We start from the raw sequence: 26,212 nt of genomic DNA, 5'->3' as shown, positions 1-26,212 counted from the left end.
TCGCTAACTGGCTCCGTCGCCAGTGACGTATCCTCGCGGGCGCTCTCTGACTGGCCCGGCGGTGGAACGGAGGCGCCGATTGGTCGCTTTTGCTGCCCTTCCGATGCCTGGCGCTCGCTTCCTGAGGCGGCGGCCTTCCCTCACACTACCCGCGACGCGTTCCGGGGCGGCTCTCGGCTGGCGCTGCCTGGTACCGAGCTCCAGCCCGCAGCCGAGAGCGGTGCCCCGGGGCGCGGGAGGGACGGGCCCGGCGCTGTGTCAACACCCCGCGAGGCAGGGGGAGAGCTCCCGCGGCCGGGGAGGAGCGGCCGGCCTGGGCCGCGAAGGCGCCGCGCTGAGAGCTGCCCCCCCGCCGCCTCGCAGGCCGCCTGCCTGGGTGCAGCATGACCCCGGCGCAGTGGGACTTCCCGGTGGAGCTGTGTTGCCGGCCCATGGCGTTTGTCACCCTCACCGGCTTGGACGTGGTGTACAACGCCGTGCACCGGGCCGTGTGGGACGCCTTCTGCGCCAACCGCAGAGCCGACCGCGTCCCCATCTCCTTCAAAGTGCTCCCCGGCGACCACGAGTACCCCAAGTGCAGGACGAAGGTAGCGAGCGGCGTGTGCCCCGGCTGCTGCCCGTCCCGGCCGGCTTCCAGCCTCTGCCCGTGCGGCAAAGGCCAGCGCCGGGCCCGGGGGTGCCGGAACTGGCGGCTCCCCGAGGGGAAGGGCCGTAGCAAGGGCTGGGCTGCGCTGCGCAGTTTGCAGACAGCCGAGCAGCACCCGCAATGCTCGGCCCTAGCCGGACCTCTGCTATCTCTTCCCTCGCTGTTTGGAGCTTGAAGTCTGAAGAAGAACTGTCAGGGCCAAGGGCGGTGTGATGGAATGCTGTGGGTGCATGGGAAGCCAGGTTGCCCTGTATCATAAGCCAGAAGCAGGGAAAGCCAGTATGATTTAGTTTTTAAAGTACTTGCTGTTCATTTGCTTAGCTTTAAGCTATGCTGCTGAAATTTGAGAGTTAATGAAATACAGAGTTTGACTCTGGAGAAACTAGATGTTTGAAATCACTGTATTCTGGGAAAAACATAAAGCCTTTAACCAAGGGAAGTGCAGCAGAAGGAATCTCTCTGCTGTACATTCTGCTTTGCAATGGCAGATGAGCAGCAATGTCAGTGGGTTTAACCCTTGGAAAACTATGTTACTCTGTGATGCTGGCAATCCAAACTGGTTTCTCCTGCCTCAGTTTGAAAGCCCCATTTTAACTGAGCCTAGTATTTCATGGAAGTGTGTGAAACGTGTTTCTGAACTTAACCCTTTTCTCCAGTCTGCCTGGAGTCTGTTGTTCTTTGTTGCTGATATCTCGCACGTCAGGCCCTGATGCCAGGTAACCAGGGGTATGGCTTCCTTGATAGGAAGCAAGGGCTCGAAGGGAACAATGTTAAAGTGAAGATGACAAACACATTCTCAAGCAACAAGAATGTAGAGGCAGTTCCCTTCCTCCTGCTATAAATGTTAAATGGATTTGGTAGCTTGCTTTAATAATCTCAATATTTTCAGAGGACATCCTATGAATGGTATATTCCAAAAGGAATCCTGAAGACTGGTTGGATGAACAAGCACCTGAATTTGGTTCCAGCACTTGTGGTGGTGTTCTATGAACTGGACTGGGATGAGCCACAGTGGAAAGAAAAACAGCTGGAGTGTGCTACTCGAGTTGAAATTGTCAGGTAGAGTCTTTTCACTTGGTTCATAATGTGCTACAAGCTAATGGTAAGTGTGAAGTGCAGAACCCTTTGTGTGTTCTAAAACATATAGATATTCTTAGACACAAATGAAGGGGAACGTGAACTTTGGTTTGTAACATACAACTGACTATAAAGAAACTTTTTTTTTTTTTAATGGCTTATTTTTAAAAGTTATTTAAGTAAAAGCAGCCCCTGAAGTTTTGCTTATTTAAGTCAGGACAATTATTTTGTCCCAATTAAACAAAAAAAGGAACACAGCATTCTGTGGATGGTGCAGCATGTTGTTGTGTTCAGGTTTTTCTCCCGTCTATTTAAAATTCTTTCAATGCTTCCATCTAGACTGAAATCTCATTTTGTTCTGATTAATCAGAAATAAGAAGTGAAACCTTGATGCTGTGCTGTTTTTATTTTAGGCAAAGCTTGCAGGGAAGAAATACAAAAGTTGCTGTGGTTTTGATTCAGAAAAAAACACCGTTACCTCCAGGTACTAGAAACCTCTCTGCACGGTTGTCGTGATCTCGTTTTTCAGAGGCCCTGATGGACTGAGCCCCTTGTCACATTATCTGCAGTTCTTAATTTAAGGATATCTACATATGTTAAATGTATTGTGGCTGCAGGAAGGCGTACAGATGGAAAGAGTGCCCTAAACATTTGATACTTTCATCCTTAACTTCTTAAGTCCAAGTCCATCTTTTGATGCACAGTATCAAAAATGGTTTGCCAGTGGATATGCCTCCTTGCAAGCACCTTGCATTTTGAATCTTGCTTGAGATTGAGAAAAGCTGTAAAAGCAATGAGAACCTAGAGGGAAGGATGTTTGGTACCTAGAGAAGCCTTTCAGTTTAACTTAGCTTTAATGGTTAAAGTTTGGGAGTTAAGTGGAGCTGCGAAATGTGATATGTTAGAACCTTACGTTTCTGTAGAGCTGCTGCTTGGCTGTACCTGCATACTTTCTAGTGTCTGGCAAACTGGTTTTGGGTTTTTTCTCTGCCTGCTGTACATGTTTGTCTTTTGTGGATGCTGTTGCATTTCTCGGGACACAGGGTATTTAATTCTGTGAGAGACACGAAAAACTTATGTCATACTTGTAGGTTGTTGCTAGCTAAGCCACTCCTAGAAAGTTTCTGTAATGTGTTCTGAGCTAGCACTCTAAAAGTAGTAAGAAAGAACATGGACTGTTTTATCTGTACTGGATTTTTCCATACGTTGTACTAGTCAGTCTTTTAGAGCTCGTTTGACATTGCAGCACTGCATACCACTTACTTGTGCTTTCCTTGACTTCACTAGGGGAAGATGTTATTGCATCAGAGAGGGCAGCGGCTTTATGTAATGCTTGTGACCTTTCTGGAAAATCCCTCTTTGTTCTTCCGCACACTGATCATCTTGTTGGTTATATTATAAGGTAAGTGACTGTAAAACACAGTTTTGCTCTGCTGACCGTGGATTGGTTTACATGACAGCAGGCCTGCTGGCAACAGATGGGGTACAGCCGTGTCAGAGGGGGAAAGTGATCTTTGCACAGGAGTTAGCAGGGCTTATTGAAAGATCTGTAAACTGGATTTGAAGGCGGAAAGGGATTAAACCCAGGCTCACTAGAGATAAGCCTGGGGACAGCATGCCAGTGTTTGAGGGATGGTGTGCTAGCGAGGTCCTTCAGTCTGCTGTCTCAGTGGAGGTAGGGGATGGAGATCTGTGTGGTAGCAAAGGCACTAGAGTTATTGTTATGTTAGAAACCAGGCAAGCACCTGAGAGTTAGGCCTTCTCCTCCCAAAAAAGTGGTGGGATAGATAGCCCAACTGAAGTGCATTTACACCAATACACACAGCATGGACAAACAAATAGGAGCTGGAAGCCATGGTGCAGCAGGAAACCTATGACATATGCACAGCTGGAGTACTGCAGCGGATGGCTGTAAACTCTTTAGAAGGGACAGAGGCAATGGGGTAGCCACCTTCTAGAAGAAGGGGCAGGCAACTCAGGAGGACTACAAGGATGTTGAGAGGTTGTGCAGGGGGAAAAAGGCCAAAGCCCAGCTAGAACTTAATCTGGCTACTGCCGTAAAAGAGAGTAAAAAATGTTTCTATAAATACTTTAGCAACAAAAGGAGTGAAGAGAATCTCCATCCTTTCTTGGATGCAGGGTGAAATATTGTGACCAAGGATCAAGAAAAGACTGAGGTACTTAATGTCATGTTTGCCTCAGTCTTTAGTGGCAAGACCACTTGTTCTCTGGGTACCCAGACCCCTGAGCTGGAAGAGAGGGATGGGGAGCAGAATGAAGCCTTCATAATCCAAGGGGAAATGGTCAGCGAGCTGCTACACCACTTAGATACACACAAGTCTGTGGGGCCAGATGGGATCCACCCAAGGGTACAGAGGGAGCAAGCAGAAGTGCTCACCAAGCCACTTTCCATCATTTATCAGCAGCCCTGGCTAACTCGGGAGGCCCCAGTTGACTGAAGGCTACCAATTGTGGCACCCATCTACAGGAAGGGCCAAAAGTAGGATCCAGGGAACTACAGTAATTTTTTACATTTCTTGGGAATACATCTTAAAATAAATTATTAAGGCCTTTCAAAAACAAAACCTACTTGTTCTACTTTGTGCTACCCTGGTGTAGTGTTTTGCATGAAGCATTTTTGTCTGCACTCTTTACCTGTGTGGCATCTTACGGGAGAATTTAGTAATACCTCAGGTTAATTTGTGAACACAAAAATAAGCATGATTGAAAGTAACTTGTTCTGAAGAACTTCAGAATTTCTTTGTGTGGGGGAGAAACTTGGTGAAACTTATGAGCAACTTTGTTGCAGGTTGGAAAATGCTTTCTATGAGCATGCACAGACTTACTATTATACAGAAATAAGAAGAGTTAAGTCTCATAAGGAGTTCTTGAACAAAACCACTCATCAGGTAATGTTGCTCTATTTTTGAAATACTATGCAAGTTGTATTGCACGTTAAAGCATGAAAATGAGGGTTGTTTGTTGCTTGAACATTTTTATTCCCCCTCCTTCCAACTTAAGATGCTTTCTCCAAGTATAGAAAGTAAATCTGGTTTTATTTTCTGCAACTTACTTTCATTTTGATTGGTTTTGTTCTTACATTTATTTGTCTTTCCCACATCTTCCTTAAAGGAAAAGCTGCAGCCCAAAATTGAAGTTCTCCGATTAAAAACCTGCCAACTATTTCATTATCTGTACGGTTTAACGTATGTGAATGTAGTATCTGAACAACCTGTGGGAAATGCTTCCCTTAGGTATTTTGAACTTAAAGTTGCACTTAATTTGGCTTTTTAACATTTGCTTTTCAAACTGCCTGCTCAGACAGACAATGTTCTGTTGCAGTTGCCAGCTTCCTTCTCTTGGAAGCTGGGATCCAAGTGGTGAGCTTCAGACCAACAATGGACATAGTTGGTGTAAAGATTTTTGGGGTGTTCCAAAGCCTATCCCCTATTCCAGCATAAAAGGTTTAGAATAGATTAAATCTTGTGGAACATCACTGCTGCATTGTAGTCACAGAGAGCACTATTAGGAAACAGTTGCATAGTCAGTTTTTCAAGTCAACTGCTGTATTATGTCAGCCTCTGCAATTATCACCTGTATGTCCTTTGTAGGTAACAGGTATGTTTGGATGTTTGTGAATGATGTACTCTGGTTCTTTTTTGCAGCTTTTATTTGTTAGACACCAGTTCAAAATAGCATTCTTCAGTGAACTGAAACAGGATACACAGAATGCTCTCAAGTAAGGCTCATGTAATCTTCCCCTCTCCTCTCTACATCAAATTTTTCTAAGCCATTGATTATAATAAATATTTTCCTGAATGTAGAATTACTTAAATATGTATGTAAGGGGTGAGTTTTTCATTGGGAAGAATGCTCTGATTGTAAGGCTGTTTTCTGCTGTTGGCGATTCTGTTCTTAAACTTTATTATCTTGTGTGATTTAACACTCATTGAAGTATTCCTGCTTAGAAATTACAGAACTGCCTATAATCTTGTGCATGAACTGCGGGCTCATGAAACAAACATGCTGGAAATCAAGACCATGGCAGGATTTATAAACTACAAGGTAACAAGTGTACTTGTAGTCTTTGACAACCTTTACTTAAAAAAATAAAAAAGATGCATCTTGAACTTTTAAACCTTTAAATATTACATTTTATATTGCTTTTAAGGAAATGGATTAGAAACAGCTTTTAGTAGAATACCAATTACACTCAGACTTGCAAAGACTTCTGAATTCCACATGAAAGAAAGATCCTTAGCTGAAGACTGGGAGTATCTTGAAGGATTTGAGTTCATTTGAGATGCAGTCATCTGAAAAACTAGAGACTAACTCTCACTCTGTGCATGGGGGGGAATGAAAACAAGGGTTGCTTGTTTCTTTGAATATTTGCGTCTTCTCACAAAGCTTAAGACAGCATAGTTCAGTTACTGCTTGTTAGGAGGAGGAAAGTAAGTCTTTCAGAATCAGACCATACTTCTGTGGTATTTGGGGGGCTTTTAGGTAAAATGAAACTGTCCTGCCATTTACAACAGTCCTGGAGTTGGACTTCGTCAGATTCCATCTGCAGACTGCAGGCTTCAGATACAATTACCTTCCTAGTGGCTCTGCAGTTCTGTCTTGAATTTGGCTGAGTTATGTACTCTTTCATTGGTGACTTGGGGGAGAGGGGAAGAAAAATAAGATTAGGTGAAATAGAGGCCACATGGTTTCAGGTGTAGTACGTTATGGTTTACATCTGTTTTTCTCCCGCTCTTTTCTGTGCTATTTGAGCTTTTCAGAAATATGTAGAATTTGTTTGGATTTATTGCAAGTGGTGGGTGGTGGTTGGTTGGTTTGGGTTTTTTTTGGTTTTTTTTGTTTTTTTAGAGCTAATCCTTAGCAACCCAATACAGTTTATTTTTTCCTCTTATTTTGATTTCTTCTAGATCTGTCGCCTCTGTTTTCAGCATAATACTCCGCTGGATGCAATTGCTCAGTTCAGGAAACATATTGACCTATGCAAGAAAAAAATAGGAAGTGCAGAACTGGCTTTTGAGCATGCTGCCTGGATGTCTAAACAGTATGTTTTTGCTTAGTAATGTTTCTGGTTTAGTTCTTACATAGCCTTGTGAAGTTCACTGTTTTACTTATGTAGGCAAGATACAAATTCTGAGCTCTTTATCTAAGAAAGAGATACACTAGATCATAAAAGCTGTATGATGTTGTTCTGCTTCGCATTGATTGTTGACCACTTTTTTTTCTGGGAATGAACAGGATATGGCACATGCAGCCACAGAAATTGGATGCGAAAGTTCAGAGAAGTGTCATCTGTCTTAAGACTAACCAGAACTTGTAATTGAAGTGCACTTTGCAGTTCAAATTGCTGTTCTGTGCATAATCTTGACTATTAACTTTTTTTCTTTTATAGGTTTCAGGCGTTTGGTGACTTGTTTGATGAAGCAATTAAACTGGGATTGACAGCAATTCAAACTCAGAATCCAGGTTTCTATTACCAGCAGGCAGCCTACTATGCACAGGAACGGAAACAACTAGCAAGTATGCTTTGTAACCATGATGTAAGTTGGGAGGGGAGAAATGCTTTACAAGTAACCATATAGTAAATTAGCTCATGTTTTAGTCTCAAATGATAGTGGAATTATCTGTAATATGTGTTTAAAAAAAAAAAAAATCCAAGGAAAGGATATGTTGGTTTTTGGTTTGGGTTTTTTTTTTTTCTGATATTACACGTATTTGTTACCTATTGGAAAAGTTACTCTAGAACAAATACGTTAGTGTTTATTTTATGACAACTAACTCTGACATGTTTTCAAAAGAATTATTAAGAGTATACTTCCTACATCTCTGGATACCTGAAAATTTACTGGTTTGTTTTTCCGGTATATTTCTCTAGATGTGCACTGTATCTGGTGACTTACAGGAAGCAGAGAAACAAGAACATTAGTGTTAAAATGTGTGTGTGGGGTGGGTGGTGGTGATGGTTCTAGGTTTTTCTGAAACTTGCTTGGCAGAAGAGGTTCCATGGAAAATTGATCTCTGCAGTTGATTAAACATATGTGCTAATTATGTGTAGCTACTCTCCAACTGACTTGTCCTGAGTATTTAAAAATGTCTTAGTTCCTATTGGTGCTATTTATTTGTTGTTCTTGGATTATCTTGTTAGGAACTAGTATTGAAAAGGATTACTCTTTAACAGTGTTTGAGGTGAATGAAGTAGAATGTCAAACTGAATGACAAGTATTTAAATGTTTGGTTTCCTGAAGTACTATTTTTATTCAGGTGGCTGGAAAGGTTATATGTTTTAAAGCAGATTTCTTTTTATGTGCATGTGTATTGGAGCATCAAATCACTTTTCATGCTTTAAAATGAAACATGAACCCTTTTTTATGACTGTGTTTGCTAAATTTACAGTCCTCTGTGGTATATCCCAATCCGGATCCCTTGGAAACGCAAACTGGAATGCTTGACTTCTATGGGCAAAGACCATGGCGGCAGGGAATATTAAGTACGTTTCTGTGTCTTGTATCTGCGGAGTTTGGACAAACTTCTTTAGCTGCTGATCCTTCCAGCTGACTTAGTGGAAAAGGGATCACATGCTGATGCCACTGGGACAGACGCAGGGCTGGGACCTCGCTCTTTTGTTAGTTGGTGGTATGACTTGAGCAGGTGTCAGTTGGAAGCACAGGAAGTGTGTTTGGTCTCTATAACAAATAGAAAAAGGAACCTCAGGTTTATGCAGGATCAGGTCTTCAGCAAAGTTGCATAGGCCATACTGAAACTCTGCTGCTGCTTTGTTTCTGTTGGTGCCTAAACTACCTGTAATCAGCATGCTGCAGTGAAATGCACTCCTAAAAGGAGGAGGTAGAAAACTGGATGCAGCAAAAGTATGATGTCCCTGAAATGTGATTGTTAATAAATTCATCCTGCCATCCATACTGTATCTTGTCAACTGTAGACACGAACTCATGACTTTTTTCTTCTGAAAAAGCTTTTTGGATTTTGAAATGGATTGAGAGGATGCAATGCCTAGATTTTAATCTAACAAGGGAATTTGTGGCTTTCCTAGAAAGGAGAATGTTTTCTCAGAAATTTGGACTTTGAATGTACAGCTTTGAGCTTTGTATGTATACACATGCACTTCTGAGATCTTTATTGTTGACTATGGGTTTACTTCCCTTTCTTCCTCTCCATTTGGTCTCCTATTCTTTATTCTCTCTGTATCCTTTGGGCTTTTCCACTTTATCATCGCCATCTTCTAAAGACTTTAGTTCATTTACTGTAAATATAGTACTGTCTAACTTCTTTTATCTTCAAGTGTTACTGTTTTAAAATTAGTTAGAATCTACTGCCAAGGTTAAAGAGTTTAAGAGAAAGTTTACTCGTTAATATATTCATGGTTTTTGATTCCAGCAAGAGTTCATAGTCTTTTAAAGCCCTATACAGGTCTTCAGATATTGGCATTCTCTACTGCTAGAGACATAAGTTTGAATCCTTACTTGAGATCAGATAGGAAAAGGGCTACAAAGTTGTCTTAACATATGCACTTTAAATGTTAATAGATGCAGTTGAAAGACTGGGTCGTCTTACTGTAGTTTGCTATTTTTGGGTAGCTTCAGATAACTTCTTCTAAACAAAAGGCGAAATACTTGTTCCAGAGCTTCCCTTCTAGAACACGGAGGAGGCATGAGTTCTGAAAGTCACGTATCTGTCTCCTAGGCAAAAGAATGTTTAAGAGTTGGAGTGTGCTTGAGTTGGAGCTTGCATTGCATGTAGCTCGCCATGTAAATGGTTACCTTTGGGTCTGGTCAGAATTCCAATTTCATGGCTTTTTCACTGTCTTATGCAGGTTTTGATCTTTCTGATCCTGAAAAGGAGAAGATGGGGATTTTAGCCCTACAGTTGAAAGAGAAAAATGTCCTTCACTCGGCAAGTTTTACTCTACAAAAAACCTCCTAAAATTGTTTTCTAACATGCTAATGTTTGCATGTCTAATGATATCAGTAATGGTTTTTTATCTGTTAGGAGCTAATCATCACTTTGTTGAGTAATGCTGTTGCGCAGTTCAAGAAATACAAATGTCCGAGAATGAAAAGTCATTTGAGTGAGTAGAGATAATCAGATGCTTTTTTTTTTTTTTTTTATTGATTTTGCAAAGACTTTCAGTATTGATCTGGATGTCTTTTTTTCTTTCAATCAGTGGTTCAAATGGGAGAAGAATATTACTATGCTAAAGATTATGCCAAAGCTTTGAAGTGAGTACTATCCAAGAGTGCTTCTTTCACATGCTGTTGTTCTCACTGAGACCCCATGTCTTATTATTATGGAATAATGTTGGAAGCTCATCTAAGGTGCTCCTTTTAGCTGGATTGGACTGAAGCACAAACTTTGGAGCCTAGGAACTCCACTTACATTAAAGAAAGCAAAAAGATATGATGAGTCAGCTATTAGAGTAGAAAAACTTCCTGTTACAAGCTGTTGTGAGGATTTGCCTTATTGGGCAAACTTCCATTATTTTTAGCTCACTGAGTGCTCTCTCAATCCTTCCCAGAAGTGATTTCTGAAACTTGTAATGAGAATATAATTATGTTTAATTACAGGCTTATAGTTACAAAATGTAAAAAATAAAAAGTAGCTGAATTTGGGTTTTGTTTATATACTAGGGAATAAGCAAAAGGAGTCATTTTTGTTGGTGTAGTTTTGTGCTATTAATGTTTACAGAGCTAGGAGAGCTTAGTGCTGAGGTACAGCTGCCATCTCTGAAGGATGTGTCTTATGCTTAGTGTCTTTGTGGTTTTTAAGGGGGAACAATCAAGGTTGTGTTAAGTAGGAGTCCCACAGTTTTAAAGATCACATATTGTAAAAGGAGTATATTTGAAGTAGGAGAGGTGTGTTTACTGTTGTTACTGACTGGAAGCTACATGGAGAAGATCGGCTAGGATAAGCAGATCAAAACTTACTTGCATACTCAATAGTAAAGTGTATTTTTAATGCAGTGCTGGACTAAGACTCTTCCGTCCAGTTGATGTTTTCTAGTTCTGTATGTGAAGACAAGGGAGTTTTCTTGTTCTCTTCTGAAAATTGTTCTACCCTGAAATTTAGTGGAGTAAATGTGTTTCTTTATGCAGTTTTCAATAAATCATTGCCGTATGTAAACAGTAGACTTGACTTCAATCTAGCATTTGTGTTAGCAAAGATGAATTTTGTATTGATAACCAAATAAGTGCAAGCTTTTGAAAAATATTGGTATGTATAACTTGTTTTTCTCTCAATTTTACTGCAGACTGTTGGATTACGTTATGTGTGAATATCGCAGTGAAGGATGGTGGACTCTTCTCACTTCTATATTGACGACGGCTCTCAAATGTTCATATCTGATGGCCCAGCTGAAAGATTATATAACGTACTCCTTAGAGCTACTGGGAAGAGGTATTCTTTTAAGAAATATACTCAGCCTATACAGAAAAATTAAAGTATGTGTGTTTGGAAGTCTGATAAATCACAGTCAGATCTGGTGCTTCGAGTAGTTCATATGTCTTGACTACAAAATATCTGTATACCTGTGATGAATTTTTACTACCTTCTCTCATATGCTGGAAGTTGAATTTTCTTGCTCTTCTGTTATGAAATTCATTGCATTCAAATTGACTGTGTCAGGATATCTGAGGCAGAGAGCTTCCTTTGAGACTGTTCAAATAACATGACCGAAACTTCCTGAGCTTTGGGATGGAGGAAGAACTGTAATAGAGCGAAAGGGTTAAAACAGTTTTCCTAGTAAATAACAAAGCTAGCACCATTTTTCTGGACTTTAAAATCCCAGTGTGCTTCTCTCGGACTTCTTACTAGAACTCTGCAGGTGAAATATGCGTGTGGTATGTTTTAAGAAAAAAAGTGACATAGGATGGCTGCACAGCAATGATGCAAGCACTCTGCTTTGTATAGTGTCTGTTAGTTGATATTTCTGTAGAAATAATCTTTTGTGCCCTAAATTGCTAATTAATACCACTACTGGGGTAGGTGTGGTAAAAGTAGGTTTGCATCTTCTGCTAGCTAGTGGGGCTACTCTGCTTTGTATTAAAGAATAGCCAGTGAGACAAACCCACCTTTCTTGATTTCCAAGGGAAGAGTGCTTATTTTAATTAGTCCTTTTTTTTTTTTTTTCTTCCTGTCACCTTCTCTAGTTGTCATTTCTAATGTTATCCAAATTTGCCTCTTTGCATGTTCCAGACTTTTCTACTGTTTCTTCTTTTTAAATGTAAATAACAAGAAGGTATAGGCATTATTCTGTTGGGGTTTTTCTCCAATACATTATGAAATGCTTGTCTAACAAAAAAGTATTTTACTTGGGTCCAGTGGAAGTAAGGGGAAACACTCAAAATAGGGGAAGTTCTGGAAACTGAATTAATCCTTTATTACTGGTAGATGGATGGTAGAATTTTTTCCCCCCAGAATGTGTTTTTTTGAAAGATGCAATTTAAAGAAAAGGTTTACTTTTAAGTTAAAAAAATTTTAAGGGGACTTGCTTCTGTCTTGTAAGTTTTGGTTTTGTTCTGTTTGTTAGCATCTACTCTTAAAGAAGATCAGAAATCTCGAATAGAAAAAAATCTGATAAAAGTTCTAATGGTAAGTGGCAAAACTATTACCCTTTTAAACAATCTTAAGAGTAGTCAGTATTTGGTAACCCTCTCTTATTGTTTGTAATCTTCTATCTGGGTACAGAATGAAAGCCCTGATCCTGAACCTGATTGTGATGCTGCTGCTGTGAAAGCATCGCAAAAGTTGTGGGCTGACCGTGTTTCCTTGGCAGGCAGCAATGTTTTTACAATAGAAGTCCAAGATTTTATACCATTTGGTAAGTAAGAAAGCAAATTTACACCAGATTATAAATTTTTATGTAGTTGGATCTTGCAAATAACTAATTAGGAAAAAATACAAAGCTATGAAGTGTGTGTTAAAGCCAGCAACATTGAAACTCCTGTTTCAGTACTGCTCTGTTCCTCATAGAATAGTCAGGGTTGGACAGGACTGTAAGATCATCCAGTTCCAACCCCCCTGATTGAGAGGGAAGCACTGATGTAGATTACTAAAGTGGAATCCCTTGCTTTTTGAAAGACTTCTGCCAATCTGGTGTGCTTTGAAGTAGGATTCTGAGGAAACGGGGCAGAATGTGTGCAAAGTAATACTCCCTGTAGAAAGGGGGCGCATGAGAGTGAATGTTAACTATGAAAGAAGTGTATCTAAGTGTACAGGGTTGCTAGTTTTGCTTGGTTTGGCGTTTTGTTTTGGGTTGGTTTTTTTTTTCTGCTAGACATCTGTCGCTCCTCTCCTTTGCAAAGGTTTTGGCCAAGTGCTGAAAAGTGGCTTTCTTTGAAAGTGTTATTAGCCAGATTTGTCCCATTTGCATACAAACCAAAGTTTTAAAGAGTATACACATAGTATAGAACAATCCTTAACGCAATTATTTCATGAGTGTGCTTCTGAAATTTAATGTTGCAGTTTGTGTTTAACACCTTCTTGTTTCTTTTTTTTATCTTTTTTTTTTTTTGAATTCCAGTGCAATGCAAAGCAAAATTTCTTGCTCCTAGTTTTCATGTTGATGTTCCTGTGCAGTTTGATGTATACTTGAGAGCTGATTGTCCTCATCCTATCAGGTTTTCTAAGCTCTGCATCAGTTTCAATAATCAGGTAACTATGTTCTATCTGTGACCTGGTGATAGAAACTTATAGTAAGAATTGAATAATACCTAAAAAAAATCCGAAGTTCTTTTCCAAAACTTACGTTAATACTGAAGTTGGGAAGGTGTTTTTCTTTTTGCATCATTTATCAATTTTGACAAGTATATTGATACTGTGATGAAACTTCCAAATGCAGTTTGATTAGTTCATCTGTCATATCTTTATTTTTTTTTATTAATGTTTTCTAAAGTTTCAGAAGTGTCATTTTAATGTCTTATTTCTCTTGATGTTCTTGCATGAAGTTACATTAATATAATGGATATCTTGTGTCAAAGAATTGTGTTGTAATTACTTGCTAAGTCTAACTTCAGTAGTGTGAAAAGTAACAAGAACCCATATACTTTGATCCAGTAACACAGAGCCTTAATATTTGCTACACTACCATTACTCTCTAAAGATGTCTTAAGTCTGGATTTATCGATGTTTTCCCCCACTCCTCCATTATAGGATTACAACCAATACTGTGTGGTAGAAGAAGCCTATCAAAAAAGTGATATTCTAGAGCAGTCATCTCAAGGAACAATGTGCTTAGTCCCTGGCAAAACAAGAAAGTTCACTTTCAAATTTGTTGCAAAAACCGAAGATGTAGGAAAAAAGATTGAGGTTTGTCAATTTGTTTTACACTTTTCTTGCTGATGCTTACAAAGAACTCAGAACTACAAAGCTGCCTCTAATCTGGCACCAGTTACGAACATCAATGCAGTTCCAAATGTTTGCATTCCTGAAACTACCAAAATTAAAAAAACTTTACTGACAATTCCAAAGCAAAAAAGAAATTTACAAAACTTTTAAGTATTGCTTCAAGTTTGTGGTTGGTTTGGTTGTGGTTTTTTCATATGTGCAACACCTCTTAAAAAGAATTAAAAAAAAAAAGGGGGGGGAGGGGGAGGGTATAGTACTACAGGAGGGTAAAAAACTACAAGATGCTACACTGCACACACATGAGCATGGATACTTTTCCCACCACTGTTTCATTAAATGAAATCCTAGAGTGGTGAGGTGTCTTCAGCTTGCAAAGCTTTGAGAAGCTTTATAGTGATACACATCATTATTGTGCCTGTATATGTTGGAAAGCTGTATTCTTATGGTAGGTGCTCTGAAGACAAAGTTATCAGTACATGTCTAAATTTGTGTTTATCAGATCACCTCTGTGGATTTGATCCTGGGAAGTGAATCTGGCCGATGTGTGATCCTGAACTGGCGTGGAGGAGGTGGAGATGCTGCTTCATCACAAGAAGCATTGCAGGCAGCACGTTCATTCAGGCGAAGACCTAAGCTTCCAGATAGTGAAGTGCACTGGGACAGTTTAACTATTCAGGCAAGCACTATGTGAGTGAAAACTTGAAAATACATGTAATGTATCATTGTAAATTTCCTGTGAAGTTCTAATCTCCTGAACTCTCTTAAACAATAGGCTGTTTTAATCTTCTTTAGACTAGGCTTAAAAACTTGTTATTTAAAAAACGTGTAATAACAGAGTCTTTTTCTCTTAAAGGATTATTTCTAGAGTGCCAAACATTTCTGTTCAGCTCCGCCATGAACCTCCTGCCCTGACTAATGAAATGTATTGTTTGGTTGTGACAGTCCAGTCACATGAGGAGACAGTGGCCAAAGATGTTAAGCTTACAGCAGGATTAAAGCCAGGTATTTGGGGTTATTTTCTCTTAAACCAGTAGTCTGAACTGTCTCCTTGTACTTGATGCAATGCAGAGAAATACAGTAAATAGCTCTCTTGCAGTAATTAAGAGCCAAACCGAAGTGAAGGTTGGGAATTATGAGATACTAGTGGTAGGAACAAGAATGAACAGACTCATTCAGTTATGGTTATCTTAAACACCACTATCAAGCAGTGGTTATGTGGGTATTTCAAAAGATAAGTCTTTACAAGGTTGAAGGAAAATGTGGAAGCTTTTGTATTCCTTCCTTACCTTTAATTTGCTTATAACTAAATTGTTCTTTTCCCAAGCAATAGATCTTGCTGGCATGAAGGTATTAGCCAATGCTAGATAAATGGTTTTTAAGTGTAGTCTCTGTGGGTTTTCTCCCACCCTCACCCCTGCTTTTTTCCCTGCTCTGGACAATGTGGTTTGCTTTTTAAACAAATCGAAATTTGGGGAGCACTGGAAAACTGAGACAGCATTCCTTCAAATGAAAAGGAAAAAACCCGAGTGTTCTATGTCTAAGTCCTAGTTAGCTGTATGTAGTTATTGCTGACAGTTTTCAATATGTGAAGTCCAGATGTTATCCTTGGTACGCCTTTTTTGTAGCAATTATCCTAAAAGGCACAAATATTTTTAAGCCACTAGCATATAGGATGCAGTATGTGCTGTGAACTCTGAAATGGAACCACATTTCCCTGTGCAGTTGTACGGTTCATTAAACACAGTAGAGTGTTCTTTAAACTTATTTAATTGGATGTTTGGGCTTGGCTTCTAAAGTAGTGTTTAATAGTTGGTCTTGATTTTAATTTTTATTCTCCCTCTTGATCTTGACTCTTAACTTGTGATATGCAAGGTCAACGTGGGCTTGCCCGTTACATTAAAAGAACAATTGAAATTTGACATTGCATTTGTAGGGAAGGCAATGTATTTTCCACAGATCCAACTCTTTGGCTTGTTTTGCTTTGAAAGTTAACCCACACGATTGCAGTAATGCCTGCAATCTGATCAACCTCTGACTGAAGAACGGTGTCATTTAACATCTATACATTTGGGTTTATGTATTTTCAACACAGATTTGGAAGAATAATGTTAAAAAGATGTGAAATCATTTAGTCATGCTCTTGAAAACAGAACTGCAGTACAGTGAAGCTTCCTTTTTACTTCATATAGAGTACCAAGAAAAACTTGAATCACAGAATCATGTTGTATTTTGTATATGGTAGGGAACATTATTTAGGTATGACTTCTGATTTCTAAGATTTTTTTACTGGCCTAAATAGATGAAACACAATCCTTGCAGGATGTGAACCCTCCAACATAAGAAACTCAAGGTGTCAAATCTACCCTCTGCTGGTACTTTTGAAAGGTTCCCTCAACCATATGAACAACATTAATTCCTCATGCATTGCTTCTTGAGATTGATGTCTTCTTATTTTTAGTTACTGCTTTCACGCTTCAGTGATCTAAGCCTGTGTGAATATGAAAGACCCTTTTTTATCCTAGGGCAAGATGCCAACCTGACTCAGAAAACTCAGGTGACTCTTCGTGGAACATGTGCATGCGATGACTCCTTTCCTGCACTGCTTCCTGATATTCCTGTAGGAGACTTGCAACCAGGGGAAAAGGTGAAGGCTTAAAACCTTTTTTCTATACTGCACTTAAGAAAATGGGGATCAACCGATTAAAAAGCTCTCATAGAAGGACCTGTGTTTAGTTCAGATATCTGAGCCAATAAATTAAATAGTTAGGGCGTATTTTACCTATTACTTGTAGTTTAGTATTTCTTTACCTATATATCCTTTTGGACTAAATTTGGGAATAAACTGTATTCTGGGATTGATAATACATCTGGGAGATAAGAAATAAAATAGAGGCTAATCTCAGTTGTTAAATGCACTGCCTAATAGCAGTAGATAATAATAGCAAGTAGATAATAACAGCAAGTGTGATTCAACCTGGTAGAGGATCAAATGTGCAGGTGTTGCGTTGCACCAAACTGAAATTGTGACTAGTAAATTAGAAGCTGATGTCCCATATATCATACAGTAATGATTCTCTTCTTGTGCTGTTAAGTAACAGACGAGCATTAGTAGTGGAGCAACTGGAGCTGTGCTGCTCTGATTAAAATAATTCACTGACTAAGATCATGCATTGTCGGAGATTCTTTGTATGTAGAGGGCATTGTACTATTGCCCTCTTGGATCAAGTAAGATGATTAAGAACTTTCAGACAGCTCTAGGCCTAATGAATATAATTTAAGTATAGCTTGGCTCATACTGTCTCCTTTATTTTGCAGCTGGAAAAACCAATATACATTCGTTGTGGAACAGTTGGTGCAAGGATGTTTCTGGTTTACGTTTCTTACTTAATCAACACTATCGTTGAGGGGAAAGAGATTCTCTGCAAGTGTCACCGGGTAGGATGTAAAGATGCACCAGTTGTCAGAGATACACTCATGAAACTTAAGAACTATTCTCAATTTAAAGGCTGTGATTCCAAGTCCCGTAGAAACCTTTCTAGTAGATAGAAAAAGTGCCAAATCAGCAGTATGGTAGCCCAGTTTAGGGTGAGCAGTTTCGTATGTATAATCAGAAGACAAGTTTTCTGTATTTATTCTTAAGTATCTTAAAGATACATTCTGTCCCAGGGAGGACTTCTTACAATGATGATTGAAAGTAACTTTACATTAGTAACCTTTAACATCAATAGCCATATCTATCTGAAACTAAATGTAACTTTTTTCCCCTCTTCGTCCCACCTCTTTTGTTACCTACCCAGGATGAAACTGTAACAATAGAAACAGTATTTCCTTTTGATGTCGCCGTCAAATTTGTCTCCATGAAGGTACGTTTTTGAGAAGTTGCTGATATTTTGGATTCACACCATTTTCAGTAGTTGTGCCCTGTTTAGTTAGAAATACCCAGAGCTTGTGTCTGTCTTCACAGTTGGAGCACTTGGACAGAATATTTGCAGATATACCATTTTTACTGATGACGGACATCCTGAGTGCTTCTCCTTGGCCTCTCACTATTGTAACCAGTCAGCTACAGCTGTCATCTTTCATGACCCCAGTAGATCAACTGGAATCTTATGTGGAGAATGGTAAGTTTTCTTAAATTATGCTCTCTATCAGGAGGATACTTTTTGCATAAATTGGGAATAAGAAAGGGGGACATTTTAAACAGCATTTGCTTATCAAACTCTAAATAGAAGAAAGCTGCTTAATACTATAGTTGCTTGCCAGAACACAACTTAAACAACAGTTCCTACAAACGTAGTTGTTCTTCACTAGAGCAAATAAATAGACTTGAATGCTAGATGGTAATCAAAATTCTAACTATAACAGATGTAAGGGAAAGCATCTGAAAGTACTTCTGATACACAACTTTTTAGATATCCAGATGAAAAGATACTCAGTATTTCCAGTGTTTATGGGCTTTGTATACTTTCTGGAATGCAAACACATTAGCCTTTGGATGCTGCCTCTATCACGTGGTAATGTGATCCATGTCCTTGGTTGCGTTACCAAAAAAGTCTGTCTGAGAAACTGTCTTAAGACTCAGTTTGGAGTTTTAGAAAGCAGCATTCTTTATTACAGCGCTGGGCGCACACACGAATCATTTCACAAAGGTGAGTGCACCCGATACTTGCTGACAGCAGCTATAGATTTAGCATACTCATGCATATTCATCACTTTTCCTAGGAACTAATTATAATATTTGCATGCTAATTACACATGCACTTTCTTGCTGAGTGGGGTCTCTGGTGGTCATCGATAGTCTTCCTCACTGTGGTCACCGAATGACCTCAGTGCTTGTGCACGCTTGCAAGGTCCCAGTGCAGAGTTAGCGGTTGGTATGTCCTTGCTTCCCTTCAGTTCCAATCTTGCTCCCCGCTGGGCGCCACTCTGCTGTCTTGAAGGCTGGCATCCTTAGTCTTGTTTATTGTCTCCTTAGTTGTTATCAGTCCCATGATGTTCCTTCTCCCATCAGCCAAACATTCCTTTCTCTCTACGTGTTAGTAAGTTAGAACAGTTTGGCCTATTCTACTATGTTAAAGGCACACACACTATTGTTAGTTTAAGATTAAGGTTACAGTTGCAGTCATGAAACTGAAAAATGTGAAGGTAGACAAAGTAGGCTATGAAAGAACAGTTAGAAGTAATCTTTTTATACTAACACAGTTTAATAACTTATTACTTAAATGTCTTTGCATTTGCTGAGTCAGAGATGTGAAAATGTGTGTATTCTACCAAAACTGGGAATAAAATGAGGCAGTCTGGATGGCTGCCTGATGGTGGGGCAGCTGTCCACCCATGCAGTCAAGGACTTGTAGATTCAAGAGTTACCTGGCAAAAAGCAGTTATTTCCAAGGTCCTTTAGTCTTCAAACTATAATATTTCATCTTCAGCTCTGGTACTTTGTGCTTCATGGCTCCTGCCAGGAGGTGTGAACCCCCTCAGATACCAGCTGCTCAGCTGCCCACCTTCTGGTTGGCTTTTTTTTTTTTCCTTTCAAGACTTAACAGAGATTAATGATTAATTTTGAATGACTGAAACATCTATTTTCTTAGTACTTTTTTTAGTAACTCTCTAAGTGAAAAGGTTTTTGTGGTGGTTTTTTTGTTTGTTTTTGTTAGTCTATTCAAGTGGGGAGGAAAAAAAAAGGAAGAAAAAGGAGTGAAAACGCAAAACTACTAGATTTTTTTTTTTTGTTGTTGTTGTTCCTCTCTCATCTGTTTGGGTGGGAGAGGAAAAAAGTCTGGTTTTTATCGTGTTTTAAAATTAAAATTATGCTGATGTCTTTGAATCTGCTGTGGGAGAAGTATAGACTTTATATTGGTGTTATTTTGTGCTTTTTGGTGTGTATGAACTCTAAATTTGCAATGTCTTGTACTGTGTGTGCGTGAAAGGCCTCATGATGCTGTTCAGAAAGTAAACTGTCAGATCTGTATATGTCAGCCTTTCACATGTTGCGATACTTCGTGATCTTTATTGAATTTACATATTCTGTAGGTATACTTCGGAAAGCACTTCAGAGGCCTTTCTGGCTGAACACTTGTTTGTGTCCTATTGGACTTTTAGACTTGGTGGCTTCTGCAGTAATGATTATGCTTTGATTTTAAACAAAATCTTGCTGATAGTTGTTTTACAGACAGGTGAGAGTGCCAGTGAGTGCTTTTGCCTTCGATGTCCTCCAGTTACTAATGCTAGTGGAGTAGCAACTGGATGTTATATCATTTCCTGGAAGAGGTAAGTATCTCTTGGCCTGGATGGGGAGAGGAAATAAGTTGGTCTGGTTTTAGAGATGATGGTGAGTTGGGTGTGGGGTTTTTACGTTTTGGTTGATGGGTTGGTTTTGTTTGGGTTTTTTTTTTTTGTGGGGGGTGGGGGTGGAAGTGTGGTGTTTGGTGCTTTTTTCTTTATTTTTTTGGTCTTTTTTTTTTTTGTGTTTTGGATCTTTCTGTAGCAAGCACAGTCTAGACTTTGGACTTTACTAATTACTGCCTAGTTTGCTAGACTCTTGATTAAATATGCATTTCATTTAAGAGGTAAATATGTCATTATGGTTTTAACATTCCATGAAGCTTTCCTCTTTGTAAGATCTTAGGTCAATTACAAAACTGTTTTGTCACCACCTGCTCCCGGTTTTCTCCAGTCAAGAAATACTTCCCTTGAGAAGCCAAGTCAAAGGAATAGTTTTACAATAGCAGAAGCAAACTTCTTAAATGGGAAAACTGTTTTCCCACCCTAGATTGTGGATTTAGGTATTCACTCAGTTTTCAGAGACAAATGTTGAGGTATATCTTTCTTCTAGCTTGCTTTTATTTAGTTTTAGAGATGTTTAGTTTCCTCACTTGCTGTTTGCTGTTTTATTTCCATGCCGTGGCACTTTAATTTTTATTTTGCTCAAACAACCCAATAAAAGGATTTGGTTTTCTTCTTTCCACCACTGAAATTATGAAAATTTTAGTTTAGTCACATATAAGTGATGTTCTTTTGGTGTACTCACCTGATACTTCATGTTGTATAAGTTTCAATATGGTCTGTGTTTGACTTTCTCCTGCAGAAGTTCACCTGTGGAAAGTGTACCTGTTGTTAGCACAGTCATCACTCTACCACATGTGATTGTAGAGAGCATTCCCCTCCACGTTAATGCAGGTAATATTAATTTGGCTATATATATGTCCCAATCAGAATTTTTAGGGCTACCAGAGTTTTACAGCATCCAGAGCTTGCATTTACTGTAGCAAAAAGCAAAAAACTGGTGTTGGATATTACAGAGCTAGTGAAAGAAAGAAACTGTGTGATTGCTTAGACTTCTTAAAGCCTTATCCTGTTTCCCTCCTTCGGTTCAAGGGAAGAACTGGAAGGTAGACACATATACATTCTCTTAAAAGCTATCAATGGGTAGACCTGTGTTACGTGGCAGCACAGAGGCCAGAGTTACCTCTGCTGATGCTGCCTTCCCAGTAGGTTTCTCTATATGCCTATGGCAACAATTGTGCCATCCACCTACGCCCTGGCCGCAACCCGGGAAAGAAGCACCCTGGAGAATTGGAGCTGCTGGCAGGCAGGTGAACTGTTTCTCTATGAGTACTTCACCTGCACAAAAGCAGAGGGGAGTGGAATGCTCACTGAGCACACAGAATTCCTATGCTTTCCTCAGTGCGGTTTCCTTTATACTGAAATTCTTCCACCATCCCTTCCTGTAAAATTTTGAAGGAGCTTCCTGACAGCATCTGATAAGGTTTTGGTAAGCTGAAAATACCTAGCAGCAACCCAAGTGACTTCCTAGTTAGCATTCCTGGACAGTGTTAGCAGTTGAGGGTTTTGTAAGTAGATGTTGAAGAAGTGTTATTGAAAAGTTTTAATGAAGTGTTCTGGTTTTTAATCTTTTTTATGAAAAACCTTGTCAGAAATGCTTTAGGTACCTAGTTGTTGTGGGGTTTTTTCTTCAAACTTTTCACTGCTGTTTGCAATAGATTTATTTTTTTACATATGGAACTTTAAAATGTGTTTTGTATTTGAGATTACTTACTTTCTTTCCAAAGATCTGCCATCATTTGGTCGAGTCAGAGAATCTCTACCGGTCAGATACCACCTGCAAAATAAGACAAACTTAGTCCAGGATGTGGAGGTGTCAGTGGAACCCAGTGATGCCTTCATGTTCTCTGGCCTCAAACAGGTACAAAATTGTCACATCTACTGATCTGCTGGCTTCTCTGGTAGTGAAGAATACATTGATTAGACTTACACTGATGTGCAGAGAGGACAAACTCATTGTTTTTAGATGTTTATGGTAAATTCTGTCTGGAAAAATGCATGGATGCGGACTCCACTTAAAGAAGGGCTAAATGGAAGCCTGACTAGGAGCTGCTTGTCATGTTGTTTATGGGTAACGTGGTGTTTCAGTATAGAAGCAATAATTCAACTAGAATAGGAAAATAGTTGAATTCTTTCCAACTTCAGAAACTAAACTGTATAAACAGAAAGTAAACAGAGGACTGCTTTTGGTCACAGAACCTATCTATGTTTGTGGCTTTTCTCCTTCCTTTTTTTAAGATCCGATTAAGAATCCTTCCTGGCACAGAGCAGGAAATGTTATACAACTTCTATCCTCTGATGGCTGGATATCAGCAGTTACCATCTCTTCATGTAAACTTGCTGCGATTCCCAAACTTCACTAATCAGTTGCTCAGACGATTCATACCAACACACATTTTTGTAAAGGTAAGACTGTGAGAAGTGCCTTGTGTTTAAAGGGTCCCTGTGGGGCTGCTCAGTTTTAGGGGACCACCACCCCAGTTCTGCTCAAAGCTGAGTGGTTCTAAGGAGACTAAAATGGCCAGATTCTAACAGAGTTATTTGCTTTGAAAAGTCAAAAGTTGTGCATTGGCGTCATCAACCAAAATCCTTAGAAAATCTGTTTAAGTACTAGAGGTATTTGGTTACAATTGGATGAAGTAGCTGAATGCATTTAGCCTGTCCCTGGTATTCCACATCTTACTCTGTAATACGAGTTTTAAAGTTGTCTGTATTTTGAGTACAATGGAGTGAGATAAATATAATGAAATACTTTAATACTGTAATTTGTAGCACTTCTGGGGAGAAAAAATGAAAGTGTTTGGGCAACCCATATCACTAGGTTCAGAAACACAGAAGCATCCCACACCTCTGTAAATAATTTCTAAAAACATATCATCTCAGTGAATCACTCAGTCTGGATTTTGGTTTGGTGGGGGTTTTTTTTTTTCCCCTAAGTGGTACAACTCTGAAGACAATTCAATATGTCATGAAAAATAGATCATAGGCTTCTTTTAACTTTTTAAGAATCACTTAAATCCAGATGCCCAAAACAGTGCTTTCTCATTCCATTGCTGCTCTTTCCAGAATACTGTATTCCATTTTTAGTTAGACTCTTAGCAAGCAAGAAGCCAGAAGAGTTTGTTTATATGACTTGAGGTGGACTTGCTCAGACATTTATAATCCTGTTTCCAGGAAACAGGCCCGGCATGCTTTCAAGTTTGTTTTAGCCAGAAGAGATAGGCAGAACTTACCTTTTATATATGCCATCAGTCAGTGGTTCTTCTAGATTGGTTGTCAAGATGGCCTCCTAAGTCAATACAAAAGGCTTTCCTCAAAAGCAGGGTGTTCTCAACAGTCCTGTGGAATCTCTCGGGCTTCAGAATTCTTTGCTTTTGCTTTGGAGTTGTCAGGACGTCAAAAAAACCCGCTCATTTTAAGGATGCCTTTTAAAACTTCCTCCTTGCTCTGTCCTGTTTCTAGTAATTCTGTTTAAAATTCCCCCAAGAAACTGTCAGTCTCATTCCTGTTTTGTGCATTAATAATAATCAGCTTTTTATACTGTGGTAATCTCAAAACTGTGATCAGCCAGGTCTTGTCCTAAGCAGTCCAAATGCATACAGAGATGGCATTTAGCCGGGCAGTTAAGGAGCTGAGGCCTCTAACAAGTACTCACTGGGCCAAACTGAAGTTTCGGTTGGATGTCCTCTGTGTTTGTGCTACTATTGGAAACCATTAGAAGTAAGAATAGGCTCAAAGCTATGCTTGTGTACTAGAACTGCGTTGATCAACATAAGGTATTGCAAAGTGGGTTTCATAACAGCCTTGGTCTTTTGTGTTTGTGTGGAGATTTTTGTTTTGGTTTTTCTTTTCTTGTTTTAATTCTCTGTCTATTTTCTTACAGCCTCAGGGTCGTCAGGCAGATGATAACTCAATTGCAGCTGCGTAACTTTGGGATCTGTTCCTCTGCACTTAAAGAAAATGGTTTGTTGCACAGAATACGTAAAGCTCACTTTTGGAAACGTGGCTTTGATCAAACCATAAGAATTAAATTTGATTTTTAAATTACAACTCCTAGCAGAACTAATGTTTTAAATTCCCCAGTCTGTCTTAGACTTTCTTTAAGGAATAAACCTGTGGGGAAATACTTGGTGCTTTATTTAACAGGAACATTCTTTTGAAGTTAACTTTGAATGTCAAACTCTTAAAAGTATTATTAAGGCATATTACATGTCTTGAGTATTTAAGTGAAGAAATGCTAATTCATTTGACTGAAACTGAAAGATGTCTTCATAATTAACAATGAAGTCCAAAGTTTGTACTTGGAGAGTTACAACATTGAAAATTACCATCCTTTATGGCAGTCTGTTCTGTGCCACTTGTGTTGAGGGCACAACAGGGTATGCAGTAGCACAGTAAACTACAAATGCTTACATGGTACTGTTCGAATTAAGCGGCTTTCCAGTCCTTTAAAACCATAAATCTAAACCGCACTATTGCTCCTGGGTAAGCCATACATTCGAATTTGAATTCAGCAGTTAGTCTGATGAACGGAGTTTATTTGTAACAGTTGGACTCTCCAACCTGAAGCTGATCTGGTTTTGGATTGTTTTTACACACACAGCTTCCAGGTTAAAGATGTGTCTTGGTGGTCTCCTGCTGTGTGAATTGAAAAAATGGACATCCTACTGTTGTACAGCTCTGGATGAACTGGTGTTTAAAATACAGTAGATCATGTATATATACAAAAAATGCATTGTGAAAACTTCAATTGTTTAACTTCCTAAATAATTACATTTTGATTGCTTGGGAAATACCTTATTTATTGTCAAAGTGAAGTTCTAATAAACAGCTTGTGACAGAGTACTACTGGAACTGTGGCCTTCATTCTATTGTTTTCACAGCTGCACAGCTGTTGTTTCATAACTCTGGTCTATCTTGTGGGCTGATCTTTCAGTACTTACAAGGGGCCTATAAGAAAGATGGGAAGAGGCTTTTTAGCAGGGCCTTTTGTGATAGGACAAGAGGTGATGGTTTTAAACTAAAAGAGCAGAGATTCAGGCTGGATGTGAAGAAGAAATTCTTTACAATGAGGGTAGCGAAACACTGGCACAGGTTGCCTGGAGAGGTGGTGGATGTGCCATCCCTGGAGACATCCAAGGCCAAGCTGGCTGTGGTTCTGGATGAAGATGTCCCTGCTCGCTACAGGTGGGTTGGACTAGATAACCTTTGAAGGTCCCTTCCAAACCAAACTATTCTATGATTCTGAGTCCAAAATAACAGCTGTAATACTTTGGAAAAAAGCATTAGAGAAGCATGTAAACATTCTTTACCAGTAAAAAGACTGTAGGCTAATTGGCAGTCCTGGAGAAATGTGTGTGAGTATATACAGCTTTTCCATGGAGTGCAGCTGTAGTTATATTGGGAGTTTTTTCTGGTGTATAGAGAAGATGACTGACAAACCATGCTGTCAAAAGCAAATGAAGCCTTCCTTTTTCTTTGCTTAGCTATCATGAGCTAAGTGGTGGTCATGGAATAGGTATTTTATCTCCTTAAGAGGGGAAAATGTATTTAATTTCCAGATTATTATTTTGTTTGTTTGATTTAAGTAGCCACTCATATTACAGCAACTCTGGCACCTCTGCTACTGCTTCTTAAAAGACATGTTGATGCAGGTGGTGTGTTTGGTGGAAAACTCGGATGCCTTTTTCCCCCACTGAAACAGTCTAGAGCAAAATAGTGATTTGCATTCCTTTGAGAAAGGGGAGGGCACATTACTTTCATGGTTAC

General features: G+C 39.3%; 1 protein-coding gene across 2 annotated transcripts; it reads left to right on the top strand.

Moving 5' to 3' along the window:
* The first annotated feature begins 112 nt into the window (after nucleotides 1–112).
* Nucleotides 113–25,294, top strand: TRAPPC11 (trafficking protein particle complex 11). 2 transcript variants are annotated; one of them, XR_003992409.1, is made up of 29 exons: nucleotides 113–587; nucleotides 1,536–1,705; nucleotides 2,137–2,207; nucleotides 3,011–3,125; nucleotides 4,533–4,632; nucleotides 5,389–5,462; nucleotides 5,692–5,788; nucleotides 6,652–6,785; nucleotides 7,134–7,281; nucleotides 8,135–8,228; nucleotides 9,570–9,649; nucleotides 9,746–9,824; nucleotides 9,921–9,975; nucleotides 11,004–11,149; nucleotides 12,282–12,343; nucleotides 12,440–12,572; nucleotides 13,275–13,405; nucleotides 13,904–14,059; nucleotides 14,598–14,785; nucleotides 14,952–15,100; nucleotides 16,621–16,742; nucleotides 17,414–17,533; nucleotides 17,896–17,961; nucleotides 18,063–18,219; nucleotides 20,271–20,368; nucleotides 21,186–21,277; nucleotides 22,171–22,304; nucleotides 22,682–22,849; nucleotides 24,327–25,288. XR_003992409.1 is itself a non-coding variant. In XM_030493110.1 (29 exons), the coding sequence occupies exons 1-29, from the start codon at nucleotides 384–386 to the stop codon at nucleotides 24,369–24,371; spliced, it is 3,399 nt and encodes a 1,132-aa protein (XP_030348970.1). In that variant the 5' UTR covers nucleotides 115–383; the 3' UTR covers nucleotides 24,372–25,294. The 2 variants fall into 2 exon arrangements, 1 of the variants encoding a protein (XP_030348970.1); XM_030493110.1 differs by having other exon boundaries at nucleotides 115–587; nucleotides 20,260–20,368; nucleotides 24,327–25,294.
* Nucleotides 25,295–26,212: the final 918 nt, after the last annotated feature.

Source organism: Strigops habroptila, chromosome 7 (genome assembly GCF_004027225.2).
Source record: "Strigops habroptila isolate Jane chromosome 7, bStrHab1.2.pri, whole genome shotgun sequence".
NCBI classification, from domain to species: Eukaryota; Metazoa; Chordata; class Aves; order Psittaciformes; family Psittacidae; genus Strigops; species Strigops habroptila.
Note: the sequence above shows the minus strand (reverse complement) of the source record. Positions and strands in the feature narration are given on the sequence as shown.